The 22,792-nt window shown below is 37.5% G+C and overlaps 1 protein-coding gene across 1 annotated transcript in view; it reads right to left on the bottom strand.

Annotated features, from left to right (window-relative positions):
• LOC145683459 (structural maintenance of chromosomes protein 5-like) overlaps positions 1-22,792 on the bottom strand; it is a 108,214-nt gene that overhangs the window by 25,686 nt on the left and 59,736 nt on the right. The window contains exon 2 of the mRNA XM_081754793.1: positions 10,230-10,409. Coding sequence (XP_081610919.1) covers positions 10,230-10,409 — 180 coding nt within the window. The remainder of the gene's footprint in view (positions 1-10,229; positions 10,410-22,792) is intronic.

The raw sequence follows: 22,792 nt of genomic DNA, 5'->3' as shown, positions 1-22,792 counted from the left end.
GCAGCAACCAAGGAATTTAGCTTTTCAAAGGAAGCTCATTGTGAGTAATATATTCCGAGGACCTGAAAAAAATTGCGTGGATCTCGCTTTAAAATTCCAAGACGATGCTGTAAAATTATGTGTGGAAATTGAGTCTTAAAGTCCAGGCTGTCGTATTCTCGCCTGACCTCAGGAAGTCTATTCAAAGGACACATTCCACATGATCACCGAAAATGACCTACAAAGTGCCTATCCAAACTTCTCAGTGGCTCTTAGGACTTTTCTTACCCTTTCGTGCAATATGGCATCTTGTGAAAAAAAGATACAGCAAACTGAAACTCATCAAAACATTCTTACGTTCATGGGACAGAAAAGGCTGTCAGATTAGGTAACATTAGCTATGGGGAATATAGTGGCTCAATCAATTTCTTGTGAAAATATTATTGAGAACTTTGCACAAAAGAAAGCCAGAAATGTATTTTTGTGAGTTCACGTTACAAAATGAGAAGGGAATCATATAGAATATTGTTATTAATAGATACTATAAATACACCGTAAAAGTACTTATTCTCTATATTTATAGTTGCATGTGATTGGATGTGAAACATGTGTAACTATCAATCTTAAATTTAAGCATATATTACTAGAAGAATTATCTATACACAGGTAGAAAGCCCACATATAGAGTGAAGCCAGGCATACAACTCAAAAGCCAATATACACAGAAATGATAAAGGAGGAACACATACACGAGGAATTATAAAGCAAGCAAATGAAGAATTCTTTGAGAATTCAAGAAAAGCTGTTCAGGAAAAACGCGTTCAAGAAAAACTTAAAACTCTGGAGCCAGCACATCTGAATCGCCACAGGGTCCTTCTGTTACAGAACAATGCTAAGCCCCACGTGCCTAGAATGACGCAGACACCATCCTAAGCTTGGATGGGAAACACTATTCAATTCGCCATACCACCTGGACATTGCAGAAAATGTCTTCCGTAGTGAACTTCCAATACTTCTTATTTTGTAACTTGGGATACGCTTCGTAATCGGTTAATATATATATATATATATATTAACTTAAATTTCTTCCCATCCCTAACGTAAGGCATTTAGGCTTACGAGAAAGGTGGTGCCAGAAAAACACCTTTGTCCCGGGTGTCAATAATTCGTAGATCCGGCTTTGGTAGTAACAGAAGCTCATAGAACATTCACTGTTATGCGATAGCTAAAGAGTTCAGGTTTAGAGAATAAGTCTTATGAACCAATATGTCCCCTGAGGGAACCGACAATTTATAAGGTTAAATATTCAGACATACAATAATGTAAGTCCGAATTCGAATCACGACTCGGAAGAATCATGTGGTTCGGTTCGGCTAAGTGACAACACGTTCCCAATCACTGTTTCATACAGTCATCTGAAGCAGCTGGTTCAATTCGTCACTCTACTACATATGCATCTTTCAACTCTACAAAATATATACAGAACATTATATTTCACCAGGAACGATTTCGATATGAATGTCTTGTAATGCGCCACTACAGTATACCTGAATCTTGCGCATTACTTGATATTCGAAAACGACAAGTCGGATTTTGGTCGGTATCCCAAGATCTTAGATTTGGATTTTCATCTGTATCTCCAGATATTAAAATTTAAAAATCTACAAAAGATATTAAAGATCTTTCGAATCGAAAAGAAGATATATTTAAGTTATTAACTTAAAGATTTAAAAGTTGGTGTGTATTATTAAAAATATAAAATTAATTTACTGCACACGGACTTTGATGATTAAAATAACGATACCAGGTAAATTATAAATAATTAATTATAAATTTTGTGGAGAAGAAAAGAAAATAATATTATGAATTGCTAAAGTTTAAATTATTCGGGAGAGACTCGTCTTTCTCCCCTATTATCGTTTACCACCATGCCATCTTTTAAATGACATGTTCTAAGAGATAAAATATAACAGCATTAAGTCCAAATTTCATGTGTAATAATTAAATTTTCAAAATTTCTTGATATCCTATCCTAAAACTCTATAATAAACTATGAAATATTTTTCATTTATTGGCACAATATACTAAGCCTGCAGAAACGAAATGGCGACGTTTTACGAAATGATTATTATACAACCAATTTACTCAAAGCAGATAACGTTTGCTTAAAGTGGTAGATTTGAAAGCTTTCTAGTACGTCGATATATGTAATAGAAGAAAAATAATAATATAAAGTGGCTTGTATTATGGTCTACAAAATAATTTCCTGAATGGGTTATCATGCATTAATAAACTGATAATTATGTTATTAAGTAAAATATAGTATAAAGCACAAATGGGCATTTTCGCTAATCCTCACTCACCCTCACCCTCAATCGACTGCCTCACGAACACCTTCAGCCAACCTCACCCTCAGCCACCTTAACACTCAGTTGTCTCCATCACTTTACCCTCAGCCACCCTCACTCTCAATCTACCCCTCAATCGACTTCCTCACACTGATATTTACTTTTATGTACTAAATAAACAATAAGTAAGGGCAAATATGATTCTTATTCAACTGACTGAAATTTATATATTTATTTAAATGTATATATTATATTGAAATTATTTATTATTCTGGAATTTATATATTATACTGGTACCCAAGCGATATAAGGCAAGTCAGTATAAGTACCAGCTACTGATGGCTATAGCCGTAAAGTATCCACCCAAATCTCGGAACATCTAAGCACAGGGGTACTTTGTGTTTCTGTTCTATTTACGTCATGTTTAAACTCGTGTAGAGGTACAGCGAACATATTGAAATATAATACCTTCTCCCGGATCTAATGGCAGTGTAAGTTATCATTTGGAAATTCACCGTAGTTAACTCCCCCATTCTAACATCTAAATTTTTTTTCTAATTCAATTCAAAAATTGAATTATCACAATATCTGTAATAAAGTTGCAATTTTTGGATCTTTGAGCCCTGCCGGAACATGAGAAAGATGATGCCGGGAACATGAAACATAGGCAGATGAGGACTTGGAGAAAGTATTTGGTCTGATAAATAATCTTTCTTTCAATTGCATTTCCAATTTCAGGCACTTTTTACCTCACCCACGCCAACAGAAGGATGTGGTCCAGATTACCTACGTCCTGGCGTGAAGCGTATCCGCGGCCTTTTGTTGGTAGGGGCAGCAATTTTATGGTATCCTTTAGTATATTTATTAGTTTGAGAAAGATAATTACTGGCAGTGATCATTCTTCTTCTCGATTGTTCATGTCGATAAATATATCCAAACGTCTTCAAGAGTGAGATTAGGAACTTCAATATCTTCTGGAACGCTTAATGCTCCGACTCGGATTGCCATCAGTTTTACAACACCTAGTCCTTTAAAGGCAATTCCTTCTTCCATCATGGTTCACTGCAGTAAGAATGGTACAGGCTTCGTCCAGAAACGATTAACGAGTTCTGAAGTTCAATTTTACTACGAATACATGCTATATCAGAGATGTCAAACTCACGGGCCGCAAGCTGTAAACGGCGTTTTCTATGGCCCTCGGTTAGCCCTGAGAAAATAGAAAAAATATATATACACGGTATTTGACAGTATGAACAACTCCACAGAGCTATGAAAAGGAATAAATTCTCACTGAGATCCAGGTTAACAGACACTTATATGACCTCTGTCTGAAAAACGCTAGTACAAGTAGCGTATCTCCAGACATTCGGAAGCTGGTTGTAGGAAAAAATGCCAGACGGTGGAAAGAAACAAAACGTATCCATCTACTCCTAAAGAAAATACCTACTAGTCAATATTTTATGTATTTACTTACTTTAAAATACACTATTAAGTATTGAAATGACTTTTTTTCCTTGCGGCCTGCTCTATTGCACACTGGCGAGACTATTGACCCATTTGAGATACCGATTGATACATCTGTGTCACATAATTCGCTGAAGGCGAAATTCTCTATTGCTCACGTAAATTGCATTTTAATGTATTACCATTAGTTTCACAACCAACCAATCATCTGTTCATTCAGCAATCTTTGTATTTTCTCCACTCACTTCATCACTTCCTCTTTTACAAGGACTTAGACGGTATCTTACCTTCCTCACCAATACAGTAGTTTCTATTGCTGAGATTTCTTTCTTCCCTCTTGAAAATTTGATTCCAAAATTTGTATTTGGTGCTTGTTGGATACTTCGTGTGTCTCCGTCCATCACTTCTTCAAAGTCATTTAAATGTTCGTACGTTTCCTTAGTTCACAATATAACATCTTCTGTACATACTTAGGTCTCTTACTTTATTCATCGATTGTTACTCATTTTTAACTAAAACAATATATATTCTAAATCAATATTTACTTTTGGGCAGTTATTACTTCTACTTCACTTACGTTTTCTCGTTGTACTAGGTAACTGTCTTCTGGCTGCTTCTACGCTTATCGCTTCCATCTGGTTAGTTGGAATTGGATAATTGCTATCGTAAGTTTTGCTTCAGCAAATCTCATTTAATCTTGATCATCTTGGGTTATTCTTTTCTTAGTTCGAAATTTCTTCTTTTCAGTTTTGATGTAACTTTCTCTCACTGATGACTGTATTCTAATTATTTCTGATAATGATATTTGTAGTTTGCAGGTACCAGGACTAGTAGTTCCAATGTTCACATGCCTTTTCTATTTACTCAGTCTCACAATTTTAAGTGAGGCATGCATAATCGAATTATTATTTTATTTATTGTCCATATCTTTCATGATTATAATTTCTACTACCTCTGAAAAGCCGTGACTTATTTTGAATTTTATTAACATATATGTATACACTATAGGTGTTTCATCTGTTACCCCTAGTATATATATATCTTTATGTATCTCTGATCCAAAAGGGGCCTCCGTCATGTTCGACTACTTCCTGAATTTTACTGTATTGATGTTCCTTTTTCAATTTACATAATGTTATTTACAGACCATAAAATATCTACCGGTGTTTCAAAGTTATGAACAGCACTATACGAAGCAAGCATTTGATACGAGGGTCACTACGAAAGTTTTGAGATACGCATTGTTATGGCACAGTATTTGAAATCCAACAATTGCATCCGGTAGTGGTATCCAGAGCAAAGAAGCGAAGCAAGCTTCAACTCGCATCACCTATCGGCGTGGCGGTATCGCCTTTACTTATTTGTTGATGTGAGCAGTATTTGGCTATCTAGAATGAAGTTTGAAAGGAAACATTTTCGGGCAATGATCCTTTACGATTTCTCAAAGTGGTTTGAACGAGACACAAAGCCTTGACTGTTTCCAGGGAGCATTTTGGGACCTTGCCCCTTCCCGTGCTACAATTGTTCGGTGTTTTGGTGAATTCAAAAGAGGCCGGACATCGCTTAAAGATGAAGAGAGAACTGGACGTCCGGCAACAGCTGTGTCAGATATAAACATTGCCACTGTGAAACAAATGATTCGATAAAATCCTCGAACAACTTTCAAGGACATTGAGTCTACAGTAAACATTGGATCGCCAGCAGTAACAAAAATTCTTCATGATCATCTTCGGCTCGGGAAGGTTTCATCTCGTTGGGTGACTCACGCTGACTGAACACCAGAAGCGCTTGCGTGTGGAATGGTGTGAACAAATGCTTGCAAGATTTGATGGAGGCCATTCTCAACGCGTCTCTGACATTGTTACTGGTGATGAGACTTGGATCTATCAATTTGATCCTGAAAATAAACGCCAGTCTATAGTTTGGATCTTTCCAGACGAAAATCCACCCACGAAAGTGAAGCGACCGTGAAGTGTGGGGAAGAAAATGGTCGCAACTTTCTTCCCCAAATCTGGCCACGTTGGAACTGTTCCACTATAAGAACAAAGGACTGTTACTGCTCAGGGGTACATCACTGTTGGCCTAACAAAAGTGTTCCAGAAGCTTCGGGAACGGCGTCCAAGAACTGGATTGCGTGGGATCCTGCTTTATCATGACATCGCATCCAAACACACGGCCAGCATCACAATTCAGTTTTTAGAATCTACGGACGTCAAATTTATGACTCATCCGCCGTATAGCCCTGACCTGGCCCCGTGTGATTTTTTCTGTTCTCCAGTATCAAAGATCGCATGCGGGGGAAGAGATTTTGCAGCCCTGAAGAAGCTGTAGTGGCTTACGAGAATGTACTTTCAACACTTGAAGAAAAAGACTGGCAATACTGCTTCTAAAAGTGGTTTTCGAGGATGCAAAAATGTGTACAGTGTAATGGTGAATACTTTGAGAAAACGTAAGCGTTAAATTGATTTTAAGTACGTAAGTTATTTCACATCTCAAAACTTTCGTAGTGACTTTCGTATATTTCAATTTTTTAATGAAGTATATCAAACTTCATTAAAAAATGAGTTTCAGATATATATTAACATAATATAGTATTGCTCCACTTACACATATCTCGAACAGGAACTCCAAAATTTTATTTTTGCGAAATTGGCATAACCAGTTTTATTGTTTAGTATTTTCTGCAAAAATGTATATGATCCTGAAACTATCTGCGTTAGAAGCATGGCAGGTTGAAGTTAAGAAACAGTCAGTTAAGAAACTGCACCGCATTCATGACAGATATGAGCAGGTGTCTGAAGTTTGGGGTTTCTTACATTTGCGTTGACTCTTATAAAGAGGTACTTCCCGCACTTCCTGCACTAATTAACTTGATTTCTTCCGTGTTTTCTGGAACTTGAATCCAATTTAATTTAAACAGTGGACATGGATGAGCTGTGTATCTTCCTTCCACATTATTGATACGAAATATGTTCTGTAAACGTAAGATAATCAGAATACCTCATTTGTAAATTCACCGTTTCCGAAAAGGAAATTAGTTGTTTCGTCAACTTTTAGCCGCCACACGTCACTTCCTACTATCACTATAAGATTTTTATCTTTCTCTTCTCTGGGGTCCAAAATCAGAGAATGTACAAATAGCTGGGTAACACTTGATGTAATCGGAGTCGAGAAGGTTTGCACTTATAGTTTGATCTCAACTGACGCTAGTATTCTCAAAAGTAAACTAACTTGTGACAAAACTCACGAGACGGAAACGCTTTCAAGTGAGGGTGCTCGTTTACAACGTTATTTCAGCTATTTCAATGTTACTTAGATCATACGATTCTTATTCCAATTAGATTTTATGAATTAAAGTAATAATAGAACATTGATATCTGCTGGTGAGTTTCAGGATTCGAAGAACCTGACAAACTTTTCGACGCCCTGTACAACTGAAATACACATATTGTTTACCATTAATATACCTGATCTATCAAGAATCAAGATAGAGAAAATAATAATAATAATAATAATAATAATAATAATAATAATAATAATAATAATAATAATAATAATAATAATAATAATAATAACCTTCAGTATTACAAAAATATTTTCAAATAGCTTTGCTCAAACTAATCCTGAAATAAAAATAAAAACAAGCGAAGGATGAAAATAGGATTTGGCTAAAAATTCAAAACAACGTACTAGAATTCCTTGAAAGTATACTTTTTTCTGTAAAATTTAGAATTTCAGAGGAAGTGGGTTTGGTTGCCATATTACAGTGGCAAAATGAAAGTTTTTTCATTCCCACGAACGAAAATAGGTGATTTCTATAAGTTTTGAGCTTCTCAGTTCGAATCGGTAACCCGTTATTCTCCAGGACGTACTAGTTTTCATTGAGGAGGGGGTGTTTCAATATCCGCCCAAAGATGCTATTCTCCACTCATAATAATTTGTACGTTATAATTTAAAAATCAATATAAATTATGAAGATAAAATTGCATAAAAGTTAAACCTTAACACTTACGTGTCAGTTGGTTTTCCTACTCCTCTTGTAATTACTACAGGGTGTCTCGCGTGCCACATTCCAACAGAAGTCTGCCAACATATTCACATTCCATTTACCAATGTAGCGCCTCTCCATGGTAGCTATTTACTGGTGAAACCTCCCCCGTGTTTGCCAGAGACCTCCCCCAACCTGTACATTTCAGAGAAGAAGTCCAGGTGGCAATGCAGGAAGTGTAACTTTAGGGACAATTTACATCCCATGTTACGAAATGAAGTAATTAACCTGCCCACAATGTCTTTGTAATCTGGTGACTTATGATTCCCTAGAAAGTTACTGCATACTTCTCGAAAGGCTTCCCAAGCCTCACTTTCCACTTCATTAAGCTTAGAAGAAAATGTAGTGTCCTTTAAAACGTCTCTGATTTGAGGTCCCGTAAAAACACTTTCTTTCACCTTGGCCGCGCTGAGTCTTGGGAATAGTTTTCTGAGATGATTAAGTGCTTCACCATCCCGGTTCAGGGCCTTGACGAAGACCTTCATGAGCCCTAATTTGATATGAAGGAGTGGTAAGAATATTTTCTCCGGATCCACAAAACGTTCAATAACCTTAAAGTCAGCGCATACAGACCACTGGAAGTGTTCGTACTTTATTTTCTGCAATAGGTTTCGCATGTTCTCGTATGTTTCTTTCTTATGTATAGCATGAGCAATAGGTATGGCTGGCTTTTCATTGTCATTGTGTAGTAACACTGCCTTGAGACTTATCATAGAGGAATCTACGAATAGCCTCCAATCTTCAGTGTTGTAGTTCAACTTCAGTTGTCCCATACGCGATGGAATGTCACTGCAATACACCAAATTACCATCCTTTGTAAAATTACGAACTAGGCTCACCTCTCTTTTCCTATACATCGATATATTCACAACTTGGGTTTGTAGATTCCATTGCTGAAGTCGTGATGCAAGCAACAGGGCCTTAGATTTGGGAAAGTTTAAATCTGTGATCAGATCATTCAGCTCTTCTTGACTTATCACATGTGGTTCATTAGTGTCAGGCACGGAACCGTAATTGGGCTCTGACTGTGTACTAGAAGATTGTGCAACATCCTCACAAGCAGCAAGTTCTTCATCGGATGAAACACTGCACAGGGTGCATGAGTCTGGTGGTACGGGTACAGGCAGACAAACATCAGGTTTCACATGTCTCCTCGCGGAATCCAAGTTAGGATAATGTATTTTATGCATCATGTTTTTTGAGAAATCTTTTATATTAGTAAAGCAGAAGTAACAGTCAGAAACATGATCATGGAGCTCGCGACAAACCATAGGTACGTCGAACGGCATCAATTTATATGTACCTTTCAACCATCTCGCGAGAGTACGCGCACACGAGTTACAACTTTGTTTAGGAGCCCAAACGCGATCCTGGTCGTCGATTTAACACCCGCAATACAGATGGTAGGCTGTCTCCACGAACGGTGACAATGGCCCACTTTGTCCCTTAAAAATCACTTCCCCACATATGTAGCTGAATGAATCTGTCGAATTGTTGCAAGCTCTCGGCATTTTCGTTTAACACAAACGTCAATATTTCATGCAGAAATATTTTTCACGTAGGGTATACACAGACACAGCGTAACACCTCCTTCTAACACGAAGATCAACTCGAAACTGAAATATTTGTTTGACGCGACAATGTATGTCTTGGCGCTGTTTCAACAATCTGTCTGCGTCTAGATAAAAGGGAGCCGACCAAAGATTGCAAGTTGATTACGAAACCTTTCTCCGTCAATAACGCCTAGGTTGTAGTGTATTTAGTGTGGAACGACAATAAATCTTTACAACCCAAGGGGAGGTATTACATTTGCGGGGGGTCTTGAGCTAGAGAAAAGAATGTTCCTAGGATATAGCCTAGTAACAGTTCTTGGATTGAGATAAAAATTCAGAATTTTGCACTCCAAACACGGAAAGCACATGTTAGATACGAAAAATACGATTTTTCCGTCAATTATGAAAACAGCACTCTGCCAAAAATGACCTTACGTGCAGGAAGTTTCTCGATGAGACATTTGTATTCAGCGTCTCGAAATCTATGCGGTACACCCTTTCACCCTCTTGGGAGGATTTTCATACCGACCTGTGTTATCCATAGGTAGCTAATGTGCGTGCTCTCTCGATCGAGGTTCAAGCCTTGATTCTCTGTAGCGCATGGCACGCACTATAGCAGTTCAAACTGATACCTACATTAAAACTGTATGTTTCGTTCTACATAGCCTCGCTGCTGGAAAAAGACGTACATACAAATCAATCATTAAACGAGATGAAATCCAATGAAAATTACACTATTGAAGTTTTCTTTTGTTTGTAGTGGTTATCCAAAGTAAATTATTTTAAACATGTATACAAAAGAGTAAATAATATTGTTTACAAAGTATATTAACAAACCTGATTTATTTCATCAACACAACGAAAAGGCACTCGAGTCAACCCCTGAAGAGCAAGCATATAAGTAATAGCGGATAAGGTGCGCTCCCCGCCGCTCTGGTGATATTGCGTCAGTTCCTGAAGTTGCTCCTCAGCTCTGAATTTTACCAGAATACGCAGTCCATAATGTTCAAAATCATCCTGAGAAGAATTTATAGAACATAGTAAATAAATAAATACGTAATCGGATAAGCATTTCAGAAATGAGATAGATATACTGAGTTTTGTGGACGTCGTTTTGCTTTCTATTATTTCTGCTAAACAAACTGAGAATTATTTTAACAGTTAGATGATTTTCAAAAAAACTGCTACTATTTTTTCCTTTATGAAAGTAATATGTTTCAATTAATTGTAAAACATATATCCTTGCGTAAGTAGTAACACACAATTGAAAAAATGACCTATAAATAATTGGAAGCTAACAAAAAAAGTGTTATTAAGCAACTGTAATGTAGAAAATATAGATACTATTCTGAATATATATATATTTCTGTATACCCATTTTTCACATTAATAATTTCAATAAACCTAAAATCCATTGTTTACTTTCAATTCGTGGCGTACGCAAACTACGACTTATGTCCTAGGACGATTTAGTGTGAAACAACTTGTCATGTTCTTAGAATGTACTGTTCCGAATAATTCTTTTCTTTTTATAGGGGTTTTTATTTAAGTAAGAAATATGATTTAATTCACGATTGCAGAAAAATAGTTTTAAATCTTGTATAAGTTTCTCAAAATAATATAGAATGTATCTGAAGTATTGGATGGTCATTTGGAATTATAGAGAAATGAATCTTTACGAAAATTTCGTAAGTATTCATTTCAAAGAGGAAAAAGCAGAAGAAAAAATCTTATGTTCACGTATGCAACTTTGTGGTTTTGCATATTATCTTGGAAGCCTTTTAATCATATTTTCATCTGCTTGATGAAGGCTTTCACTAACGACAATGTTAAAGATTATGGCTGACTGTTATATATATATATATATATATATATATATATATATATATATATATATATATATATATATATATATATATATATATATATATATATATATTTACATCAGCTTATGCTTCTGGCAACAAATACTATTCGAAGCTTTCTTGCACCCAGTGGAAAACGTGAAGTATATTAATATTTATTTGCATATATTGTTATTGTAGACTGTTCCCATAATGCCCACCGACTTCGATTTTACAAAATTTGAGAAATAAATTTCACTTTTTATTTAGTGGTCAATTTGAAGGCATTTTGTTATACTACCATTAAGAAACCCATATACATCATATTACGAATCAATCATTATGGAACAATCTCATGTGTGACACGCTGCAGTGGTACCAATCTTTGAAAGTTTCATTTACAACTTTTTTCTCTTTTCTTTTTTAACTGATTTTGTGAGTAATGGTGCATTCAGTATAAAAGTACAACAAGATATTCTCTTTCTCTCTCTCTGTCCCTGTGTGTGTGTGTGTGTGTGTGTGTTTGTTTCTTTCTAGTTTCCGGCGTAAGCGTGTGGATACTACCAGGTATACTTTCGTGTGTACAAATGCTAGTGTGTATGTGTGTGGCGCGTATATATGAACTATTAATTGGGATCGCGTAGTGGAATTTATCAATATTAGTACGTACATACAAACGGCTGTTACTTCACACGATAACTTTGCACGAATGAGAATTTTTAAATTCTGCTTTTTGCAATAAATAAGTAGAGTGATTCCTCTCGAGGGAGTTCCCCTAAATGGTAGCCCCTACCATGTCCAATTAAATCACAAATTGCCGCAATCGTTTGTACATTCTTTGTACAGAAATGTACAGGCCAAACTTTCGTTTGTACACTATTAGGGGCGCCGCCAGAACGAAAACAAATTGGGGCTGTTTAACTGGTACCCCCCCCCCACCAACATGTTCTATTCAATCACTAATTATCGCAATCGTTTGTACTTCGTTTGTACAGAAATGTGCAGGCGAAATTTTCGTTTGTACACAATTAGGGGCGCCGCCAGAACAGAAAAAAATGGGGGCTGTCTAAATGGTAGCCCCCCACCATGTCCAATTGAATCACAAATTGCCGCAATTGTTTGTACTTCGTTTGTACAGAAATGTGCAGGCGAAATGTATGTTCGCACGCAATTAGGGGCGCCGCCAGAACGAAAAAAATTGGGGGCTGTCTAAGTGGTAGCCCCCGACCATGTCCTATTCAATCACAAATTGTCGCAATCGTTTGTACTTCGTTTGTACAGAAATGTGCACCCGAAATTTTCGTTTGTACATAATTAAGGGCGCCGCCAGAACAGAAAAAATGGGGGCTGTCTAAGTTGTAGCCCCCCCCAAAAAAAACAATTCAATCACAAGTTGTCGCATTCGTTTGTGCATCGTTTGTACAGAAATGTGCAGGCGAAATGTTTGTTTGAACAAACTTAGGGGCGCCGCCAGAACGAAAACAAAGTGGGGAGCTGTCTGACTGGTAGCTCCCCCCACGATGTCCAATTGAATCACAAAGTATCGCAATCGTTTGTACATTGTTTGTACAGAAATGTGCAGGCCAAATTTTCGTTTGTACACTATTAGGGGCGACGCCAGAACGAAAACAAATTGGGGGCTGTCTAGCTGGTAGCCCCCACCAACATGTCCTATTCAATCACAAATTATAGCAATCGTTTGTACTTCGTTTGTACAGAAACGTGCAGGCGAAATTTTTGTTTGTACACAATTAGGGGCGCCGCCAGAACAGAAAAAAATGGGGGCTGTCTAAGTGGTAGCCCCCCCCCACCATGTCCAATTGAATCACAAATTGTCACAATCGTTTGTACTTCGTTTGTACAGAAATGTGCAGGCAAAATGTATGTTCGTACAAAATTAGGGGCGCCGCTAGAACGAAAACAAAGTGGGGGACTGTCTAACTGGTAGCCCCGCACCAACATGTTCTATTCTATCACAAATTATCGCAATCGTTTCTACTTCGTGTGTACAGAAATGTGCAGGCAAAAGTTTCGTTTGTACACAATTAGGGGCGCCGCCAGAACAGAAGAAAGGGGGCTGTCTAAGTGGTAGCCACCCCACCATGTCCAATTCAATCACAAATTATCGCAATCGTTTGTACTTCGTTTGTACAGAAACGGGCAGGCGAAATGTTTGTTTGTTCACAATTAGGGGCGCCGCCAGAACGAAAACAAAGTGGTGGCTGTCTAAGTGATAGCCCCCGACCATGTCCAATTCAATCATAAATAGTCGCATTCGTTTGTACGTCGTTTGTACATAAATGTGCAGGCGAAATGTTTGTTTGTACACAATTAGGGACGCCGCCAGAACGAAAACAAAGTAGGGTGCTTTCTAAGTAATACCTCCCCACCATGTCCAATTGAATCACAAATTGTCGGAATCGTTTGTACTTCGTTTGTACAGAAACGAGCAGGCGAAATGTTTGTTTGTACACAATCAGGGGCGCCGCCAGAACGAAAACTAAGTGGGGCTGTCTAAGTGGTAGCCCCCGACCATGTCCAATTCAATCACAAATTGTCGCAATCGTTTGTACGTCGTTTTTACAGAAATGTTCAGGCAAAATTTTCGTTTGTACACAATTAGGGGCGCCGCCAGAACGAAAACAAACTGGGGGCTCTCTAAGTGGTAGCTTCCCACCAACATGTCCAATTGAATCACAAATTTTCGTAATCGTTTGTACATCGTTTGTACAGAAATATGCATGCGTAATTTTCGTTTGTACATAATTAATGGCGCCGCCAGAACGAAAACAAAGTGGGGCTGTCTAAATGTTAGCCCCCACCATATCCAATTCAATCACAATTTATATCAATCGCTTGTACATCATTTGCACAGAAATGTGCAGGCGAAATTTTCGTTTGTACTCTATTAGGGGCGCCGCCAGAACGAAAACAATGTGAGGGTTTGTATAAATGGTAGAAGCATTAAAAAAATGTGTCACATTTATGGAGTATTTTTCTAACAGAACTTTGTTCACACTATTGTGTGGTTTGGTTTGTTCACACTATCGTGTGATTCACTATATTGATCTTATCCTAACGATGATGGAATTAAATGATTTTTTTTTGTTTTTTTATATTTATATTTATACTTACAATCATTATTGCTGAGTTAGTTTTTCATCCTCGGCTCTTATTATTAAACTTATTCATTATTTCTTACGTGAACTGAATCCTTATGAGAAAAATGTATTTTTTTCTTTCTATCTTGCGCAGAAACCGTTATTCTCATCTCGTACAGGAAATTGATAAGTGGAAGATATAACAAATGCACAAAGCAGACTGTTAAAGGGAAAATTATAACACAGTATTTTGTTTTATTTGATCATCTTCATTAAACTCATTTTGCAGAAACTATAGAATGCATGGTGAAGTATTTTGGTGCATTCAGCATTCTGATTTACGAGTAGAGTTGCTAACTGGCCGGTATTTGCTGGAATTTTGATTAAGGCCGGTGACCGGTACAAACTTCTTATTAGACCCCTTCTGACCGGTATTTTGGAATCTGCAATCCAGAATATAACATTGAACATCGAAATTTTTCAACAGTGCCTTTACAAAAACAAATTTCGGTTGTATTATACATTATCGATATTTTTTTAACGTATGGCAGTTTTTTTATTTATTTAACATAACAAATTTGATAACACTTATATTTTATTGTAAAAGAATTTTATTCATTTATTGAGAGTAGAAAATGACTTTTTAAAGCAATTTCCTTTGTTTGAAGTGAAGTTTATAGAATAAATTTCATTTTATGAATCAACTATTGTTACATAAAGATTAATATCCAGTATTATTCATCTGTTTCGATAATTTTAAACAAGTGGCAATTGCTGGTAAATACAATAACGATCAATACAGTCTTCAGTTTCTCATTTGTACAGAGAATTTTGAGGGTGTGCCGGTAATTTTGTTTTCCTGAGTTGGCAACCTATTTACGAGGTTTTGTTTCAACTCTGCTACGTAGTGGCTCCGTACTGACACTCCGCATGCAAATAAGTATGTAAGGCTACCATACGCCCCGGTTTCATAAAATTTGTCCCAGTGTGCAGAAATTTTCCTTCTTGTCCTGTTTTTTCTTTATTATTATTATTAATTACATATCAAAATTTCTGAAAAGATAATAAAATCGACTTATTTCTTTTGCTTTCAATTCCGACAATACTATAGGAACAATTTCATTCTAATCTTTATTATTATTGCAATCGTTGCTTCCCCGGATATAACATGCAATGTTCAAATCCTCCTAAGTAGCACTCTTATCACTAAAAGTAAGAATGTATACCCCGAGGTGGCAACAAATTCTTGTGACGTTGCAGACCAGCCCCGAAAACACATTTTTTTTCTGCTTCAGAAAAACAATTATGCAAATTGCTTTCTTTTAGTTCGCATTTTAGGTTAACAAAAATAAATCAGCCTATTGAAATTTTGAAACAACTTCATAAATCTGGATATTTTTCTTTATAGACATGTAGAGCATGTAAAGGTGGTATGCGTAATAATATTGAAAATATAATTTTTGCCTAAATATTGTATGTTCACTGATTGCGTTTATATTGTATAACAGCTTCTAGCTTCTATAATAATTTTTAGCACTGTTGATTAAGTATGGACAGTGGCGTATTTACGATTTTGTTTCGGGAGGGGCTTTGCTAACTTCCGGGGGTGCTTTGCCTGAAAATATGAAAATTCTGCAAGATATTTCATATACTTTACTATAGTAAGTAAGATTTCGTTGGGGGGCTTGAGCCCGGAAGCCCTCCCCCTAAATACGCCACTGAGTATGGACTATATTAATACATTATTTTAAGTTGTATAACTAGTGCGATACTGTAGTAAAATTCGAAAGATAAAATTAATACAAAATGCAATATTTACTACTAATTTGTAAGATGTCCCGTTTTTTCTGTTTTCAAAAAGTATGGTAGCCTTAAAGTATGCTAAACCAAACAAAATAAATTGTACTGTAAATAGTACCCCTCTGATAGTGCTCTCAAACGGGTCGGGTTACGGGTCGGGTTGTCGGGTCGGGTTAGCTCGTGTCGGGTCACTCGGGTCGGGAAGTCACATTCTTCACTTATTTTCTATACGGAATACTATAAAGAGCTTTGTTGTGGAATTCAATTCGAAGTTGGTGAATGAATGATAAATGTGACTACTTGAAGGTGAAATAGTAATAAAATTTTAATTTTACCCTATATTAACTAATTGGCATTGTAATTGTAATTCATTTACTACTGACGTTTTTCCTTTCTGCGTTTCTATGTCAAGTTAAATGTCACATTAAGTGAAATTGAAAGGAAATATCTAGTTAACGTCCCACGTTATGCACCAACGCTAAGAGAGACAGTGATGACGAGAAATAATTGAAGTGGTTGAATGAAGAAAGTGGGAGGAAATGGGAGAACACCAAGAAAACCCATGCACATGGTGTTTGTCCACCAGAAAACTTACTTGGTACGAGCTGGAATCAATACCCATGGACCTTCGGGTCAAACATCTGCCTTTGGGCAGGACACATTATTATTATTATTATTATTATTATTATTATTATTATTATTATTATTATTATTATTATTATTATTATTATTATTATTATTATTATTATTATAACTTTAAGAGTGCCCAAGAAAGTTCCGCCGCCTTTTCACCAACACCTTAGAACATTGGTGTGTAACCTACGACGTACCTGGAATATCAAAAATCGTCTCCATCAGCCTCGACGACCTTCTGCCGACGTTCTGGAAGGCTATGGATTCCATCGCAGTCGAACTTGGTGGGACGTGAAGTGAAGAAGGTATCAAGTGCATATTGAACCTTCACTAGCGATTTGAATTGGCGTTCTCTAAGGTGATTGTCCAAGGAATGGAACAGGTGATAATCGGACGGTACAATGTCCGTGGAGTATGGCGGATCCAATAGTGTTTTCCATCCAAGGCGTAGAATGATGTACTGGGTCATTTTAGCCACGTGGGGCTTAGCGTTGCCTTGTAATACGAGGACCCCTTTGCGATTCAGAACTGCTGGATCCAGACAGTACACAGTGACAGTACACAGTTGCATTGATGACCTGACCAGCTGGTAGCAGTTCCCGATGGACGATGCCTCGAGCAGTCCAAAAAATGCACAGGAGAAGCTTATTCTGGCGTAGTGCTGGCTTGGGCTGTTTTTGAACCGGTTCATGGGATGCTAACCAACAATGATGGCGCCGTGGAGCTTCGTACAGGACCCACTTCCCATCACATGTCAACACCCTGTTCAGAAATTGCTCCTTCCTCAGACGAGACACCAAAGAAACACAGGTGTCTGCTCGCGTTGCTTTCTGGCTCCAAGTCAAATCATGTAGGACCTATCAACCCAACTTGCAGTGCTTCTTAAGTTGATGGTGGTGGTGCCGAATGGTTTCTCCACTTACACTGAAATGTAGTACCAGTTCCTCACATGTCTGTCTTCGCCTCAATTGCTGCCCGAAGATCTTTATTTTGAACATCTGTTTGTCTTCCGGCACGTGGTGCGTCTTCGAGTGTTTCGTCACTGTCCTTAAACCGTCATACCACTGCACTCTCCGCGTAGCCACGACACCCTCACCAAAAGCCTGTCATATCTTCCGCTCCGCGGAGCAGCAATTTGAACTCGTACAGCAAACAAGCCCTTATAACGCTCTGTGAAGGCCCCATGTTCACTCAGTCCTTACGCACGTTCACGGTGTATCTGAACAGCCACAACCAAGTAGTATGTTGGATATACTTACTAGTGTTGCTCACGAGACCTGGTTTGGGGCATTCTCGTTTCGAAAATGTGTCGTGAAGGTAGTCTCGTCTGGAAAAGTGCATATGTTTCTATTGAAAGAGCTCTGTCTCATCTCGTACCCTTTCATGAAAATTCTGTCTCGTCTCGTCTCGTCTCGTCTCGTCCAACAACTAACCTTCACCTTATATCCATTCGCATTCAACTCACGGTGTGAGGGCCAATTGAACACAGACCTCCACAAAGAGACAGAACTTTCTTGGTCACCTTCAGATTATTATTATTATTATTATTATTATTATTATTATTATTATTATTATTATTATTATTATTATTATTATTATTATTATTGCTGGGGTAGTGATTTGACTTTCTCCGCAATAAAATACTTGCTAATTTTATATAACGTTGCAAATATCTTCTAGATAAATTAATCAAGAAAAAAGAAAAGGTAATTCCCTACAGAATGATATTTTAGTGCAATTAGTTCCTTATGATTCTATCAGACAGCAACGCTGTTTTTAAATAGAAAAATCGGAATGTTAACCTGATGAAATTGTTTGTTACACAGCAAAAAATATTAAAAGAAGTTCTATATACATTCCTTACTAGAAAATAATGTTGTCTTCAGAACTTTTATTCTTTTAGCCTTCAGAACTTGTCTTCAGAACTCAGTCAAATTTTATTTTGACTTTTGAACTTGATTGCCTAAATTTTAACCTTGGAAATTTTGATGTGGAGGAAAATAAAGAAGGTTAGCAGGATAGAGAGGAAAACGAATTAGGAAATGCTGAAAAAATGCAAGAGACGAGAGCAATATTAGACGATATAAGGAAGCGAAAAATGGACGGATCACAAGTTTTGATCTTGCTAAGGGATTGCATTCTGAGGGATGTAGTAAAGGGGGTGATATCAGGAGAGCGAGAGTGTGTAAGAAGGTTGGAATTGATAGATTGTAATAAGGAGGGTGGTACTTTATGTTGGGTTGCGAGGCAGATATTAGCGGGAAATCGCAAAAATGGAAGCTTCTTACCTAATTCACGGAAACTGGCCTGTTTATTAATGGGAGAACACTGAGGAGGAGGAGGAGGATAATTATACTACAAGTAAAAAAAGCCGAAACAATGGTTTATGCATAAGAATTGGTCAGCATTTTTTTCTTGTGGCAGTTTTGTCAAGTTCTAGCTCTCTCAAACTGGTTAGATTGTAAGGTCAAGTCACTCGGGTCGGTTGTCGGGTTAAGTCACCTCGGGTTGGTTCACTCGGGTCACTTTAGGTCGGGCCAATCGGGTCAGCTCGGGTCGGGTTGTCGGGTCGGGTCAGTCAATTTGGGTCACGGGTGGGGTCGGGTCGGTCTTCAACACATATAATTTCCACGAAAATTACAATATACCACGGTTTATACCTCATTGGACTTCCAACAAAACGTTTTCAATGATGTGTACACCATGTCACCATTTTTGTATGGGGGAATGTCTAGAGGGATTTTGTGGGAATTTGATGGAGTGTAGATTCCTGTGTGTGTGTGTGTGTGTGTGTGTGTGTGTGTGTGTGTGTGTGTGTGTGTGTGTATGTGTGTGATACCTTACAGGATACAAGATGTCGAGGAAGTGTGTAAATAAACCGGACAATTTCTGTTATGTATGTGGGGAGCTGATATTTAAATCACAACTTCGATGTTTTACTCCACTTGTGAGGAAGTGTTATCAGTTATATTTTGGTTGCTGTGTAGGAGACCAGGATAAGAACTGGGTTTTTCACTACATTTGTTGTACTTGCGTGAAACGTCTGACTGGGTGGGCAAATGGTGGACGAAACATGAACTTCGCAGTACCGATGATCTGGAGGGAACCAAAAGATCATTCTTCAGACTGCTACTTTTGTATGACACAGATAAAAGAAATAAGCAGTAAATCTAACCACACAGTACATTACCCTAATTTGCCATCAGCAATTAGGCCAGTTCCACACAGTGCAGAATTACCTGTACCGGTACCTCCTCCTCATCTTACGGTAAATGAGGATTACGTACTTGAGGCAACTATTGAAGTTCCAAATGAAGATGATGATCCTACTTATGTAGGAAGCACATCTACATTGGATTCCCATCTGATAACTCCGGGTGAACTAAATGACCTCATACGGGATTTAAAACTCTCCAATACACAGACAGAACTTCTTGATTCTAAACTTAAGGCTGGAATCTGCTCCATCGTGACACTAAAGTGTGTATTTTTCGAAACCTTCATACAGAGTTTCAAAACTACTATTCTCAAGAAAATGATTTAGTGTATTGTAATAATGTCTGTGTTGTGATGGATAGACTTGGACATGCACATATAAGTACAGAGTAGAGATTGCTTATTGACTCTTTGAAAACTAGTTTTAAGGCTGTCCTTTTGCACAATAGCAACAAATTTCCTTCAGTGCCTTTGGCTTATGCAACTAATATGAAGGAAACCTATGAAAACATCGAAATAGTGTTAGAAAAAATTCAGTATGAGAAATACAAGTGGACCGTTTGCTGTGATTTACAAGTCATTTCTTTGTTAATGGGTTTGCAGCTTGGTTATACGAAATATTGTTGTTTCCTCTGCGAATGGGACAGCAGGAACAAAGCGGAACATTACATCAAGAAGGAATGGCCAACGCATGTATTAACTCCTGGACAGAAGAATGCTGTTTATTCCTCACTGGTGAGCCCTGATTAGATAATTCTACCTCCTCTTCACATAAAGTTGGGGCTCTTCAAAAACTTTGTTAGGACAATGGACAAAAGTAATGCAGGATCTTGTTACCTCAAGGAAAAAATTCCTCGGGTTAGTGACGCTAGGGATTTTTGTAGACCCCCAAATAAGATGTTTGATTCGTGACCAAAAATTTGAGGATCTCTTAACTCTGGTTGAGAAAGCAGCTTGGTGTCCATTTAAATGTTTAACAGAGATTTTTTTAGGAAACAAGAAAGCCCCAAATTACCGTGAAATTGTGAGTGATTTCCGGCAATCATTCAATGAAATGGGTTGCAACATGTCCCTTAAAGTTCACTTTCTAGACTCCCACCTGCATTTCTTTCCTGAAAAGCTTGGTGCTGTTAGTGATGAGTATGGGGAACATTTTCATCAGGACATTTCTCCATGGAGACGAGCTACCAGTGACAGTGTAGTTCAAAAATGCTAGCTGATTACTGTTGGACACTTAAAAGAGATGTTCCAGAAACCAAACACAGAAGAAAGTCGACAACTAAAACATATTAGTTGAGGTAAGTAAGTGTCCATTTATTAAGAAGATACCACTCACTTCTTTTGTATTATTTATTAAGTAGATATAAAATGGTGACACGGTGTATACATCATTGAAAATATGTTTTATTTCAAATCCAATAAGATATAAACCGTGCTTATATTGTAATTTTCGTGGAAGTTATATGTGATTTTATCTGCACTAATGAATATTGTAAAATGAACAGTACACATAGCATATTTTTTATATAAATATGTTTATTTCTCTAGATAGAATAATGCTATTCTTATGAAACTTAGAGGGCTTACTAAGTATAAATCAGGCTAACATACAATATAATTTGTGCGTTTATATACCTAAGGTACCCAAGCTACAAGTATGAAAATGGTTTTAAAAAAAGAAAAAAAGAAAAAGAACAGAAATTTGAGGGGAAATTTTCCGAAAACACCTCTGTCACGGGAAAACTGAGGGTGATGGAGAAAAACTGATTGCAGATTCGAATTCTACGTGAAAAGTTCTATTAGAATCAGGCATTTTCTTCCGTGTGCCAGAGAAAAAGAATTTTTTTTCAACTAGTGCAATAGGAACCATTTTCAAACTCATCAACCGTTATTCAAACCGGTTAATGTTGATCGCAGATATTAAAAATACTCACATCCGTATATTCTTTAATACAAACGAAAATTTTACCTGCACATTTCTGCACAAACGATGTATAAACGATCGCGACAATTCGTGGTTCAATCGAACATGGTGGGGCTAGCACTTAGACAACTCCCCTTTTTTTTTCGTTCTGTCCACGCATCTGATAGCTTAGAAAAAAAATTTCGCCTGCGCATTACTGCTCAAACGATGTGCAAACAATTGAGATGATTTTCTTTTGAATCGGACGTAGGGGGTGCTACCAATTAGGTAGCCTATACTTTGTTATCGTTTTGGCGCGCCCGCAATTGTGTACAAACGAAAATTTCGCCTGCAAATTTCTGTACAAAACCGTAACAAACAAGTGCGACAGTTTGTGGTTGAATTCGACATGGTGGGAGGCCTATCAATTAGAGAGCCCATAGTTTGTTATCGTTTTGGCGGGGCCACATTTATGTGCAAACGAAAATTTCAGCTGCACATTTATGTACAAAGGCGTACAAACAAGTGCGACAGTTTGTGGTTGAATTGAACATGGTGGGAGGGCTAACATTTAGACAGCCCCCCACTTTGTTTTCGTTCTGGCGGCGCCCCTAATTGTGTACAAACGAAAATCTCGCCTGCACATTTCTTTATAACTATATTCAAACGATTGCGACAATTTGTGATTCAATTGCACATGGTGGGAGGGCTACCATTTAGACAGCCCCCCCTTTGTTTTCGTTCTGAGGTCGCCCCTAATTGTGTACAAACGAAAATTTTGCCTGCATATTTCTGTACAAACGATGTACAAACGATTTCGACAATTTGTGATTGAATTGAACATGGTGATTGGGCTATCACTTAGAAAGCCCCCCACTTTGTTTTCGCCCTGGCGGCGCCCCT

Source organism: Thermobia domestica, chromosome 4, assembly GCF_964235325.1.
Source record: "Thermobia domestica chromosome 4, izTheDome1.hap1.1, whole genome shotgun sequence".
In the NCBI taxonomy this organism is placed as follows: domain Eukaryota; kingdom Metazoa; phylum Arthropoda; class Insecta; order Zygentoma; family Lepismatidae; genus Thermobia; species Thermobia domestica.
This window is presented reverse-complemented; position numbering and strand designations above follow the sequence as displayed.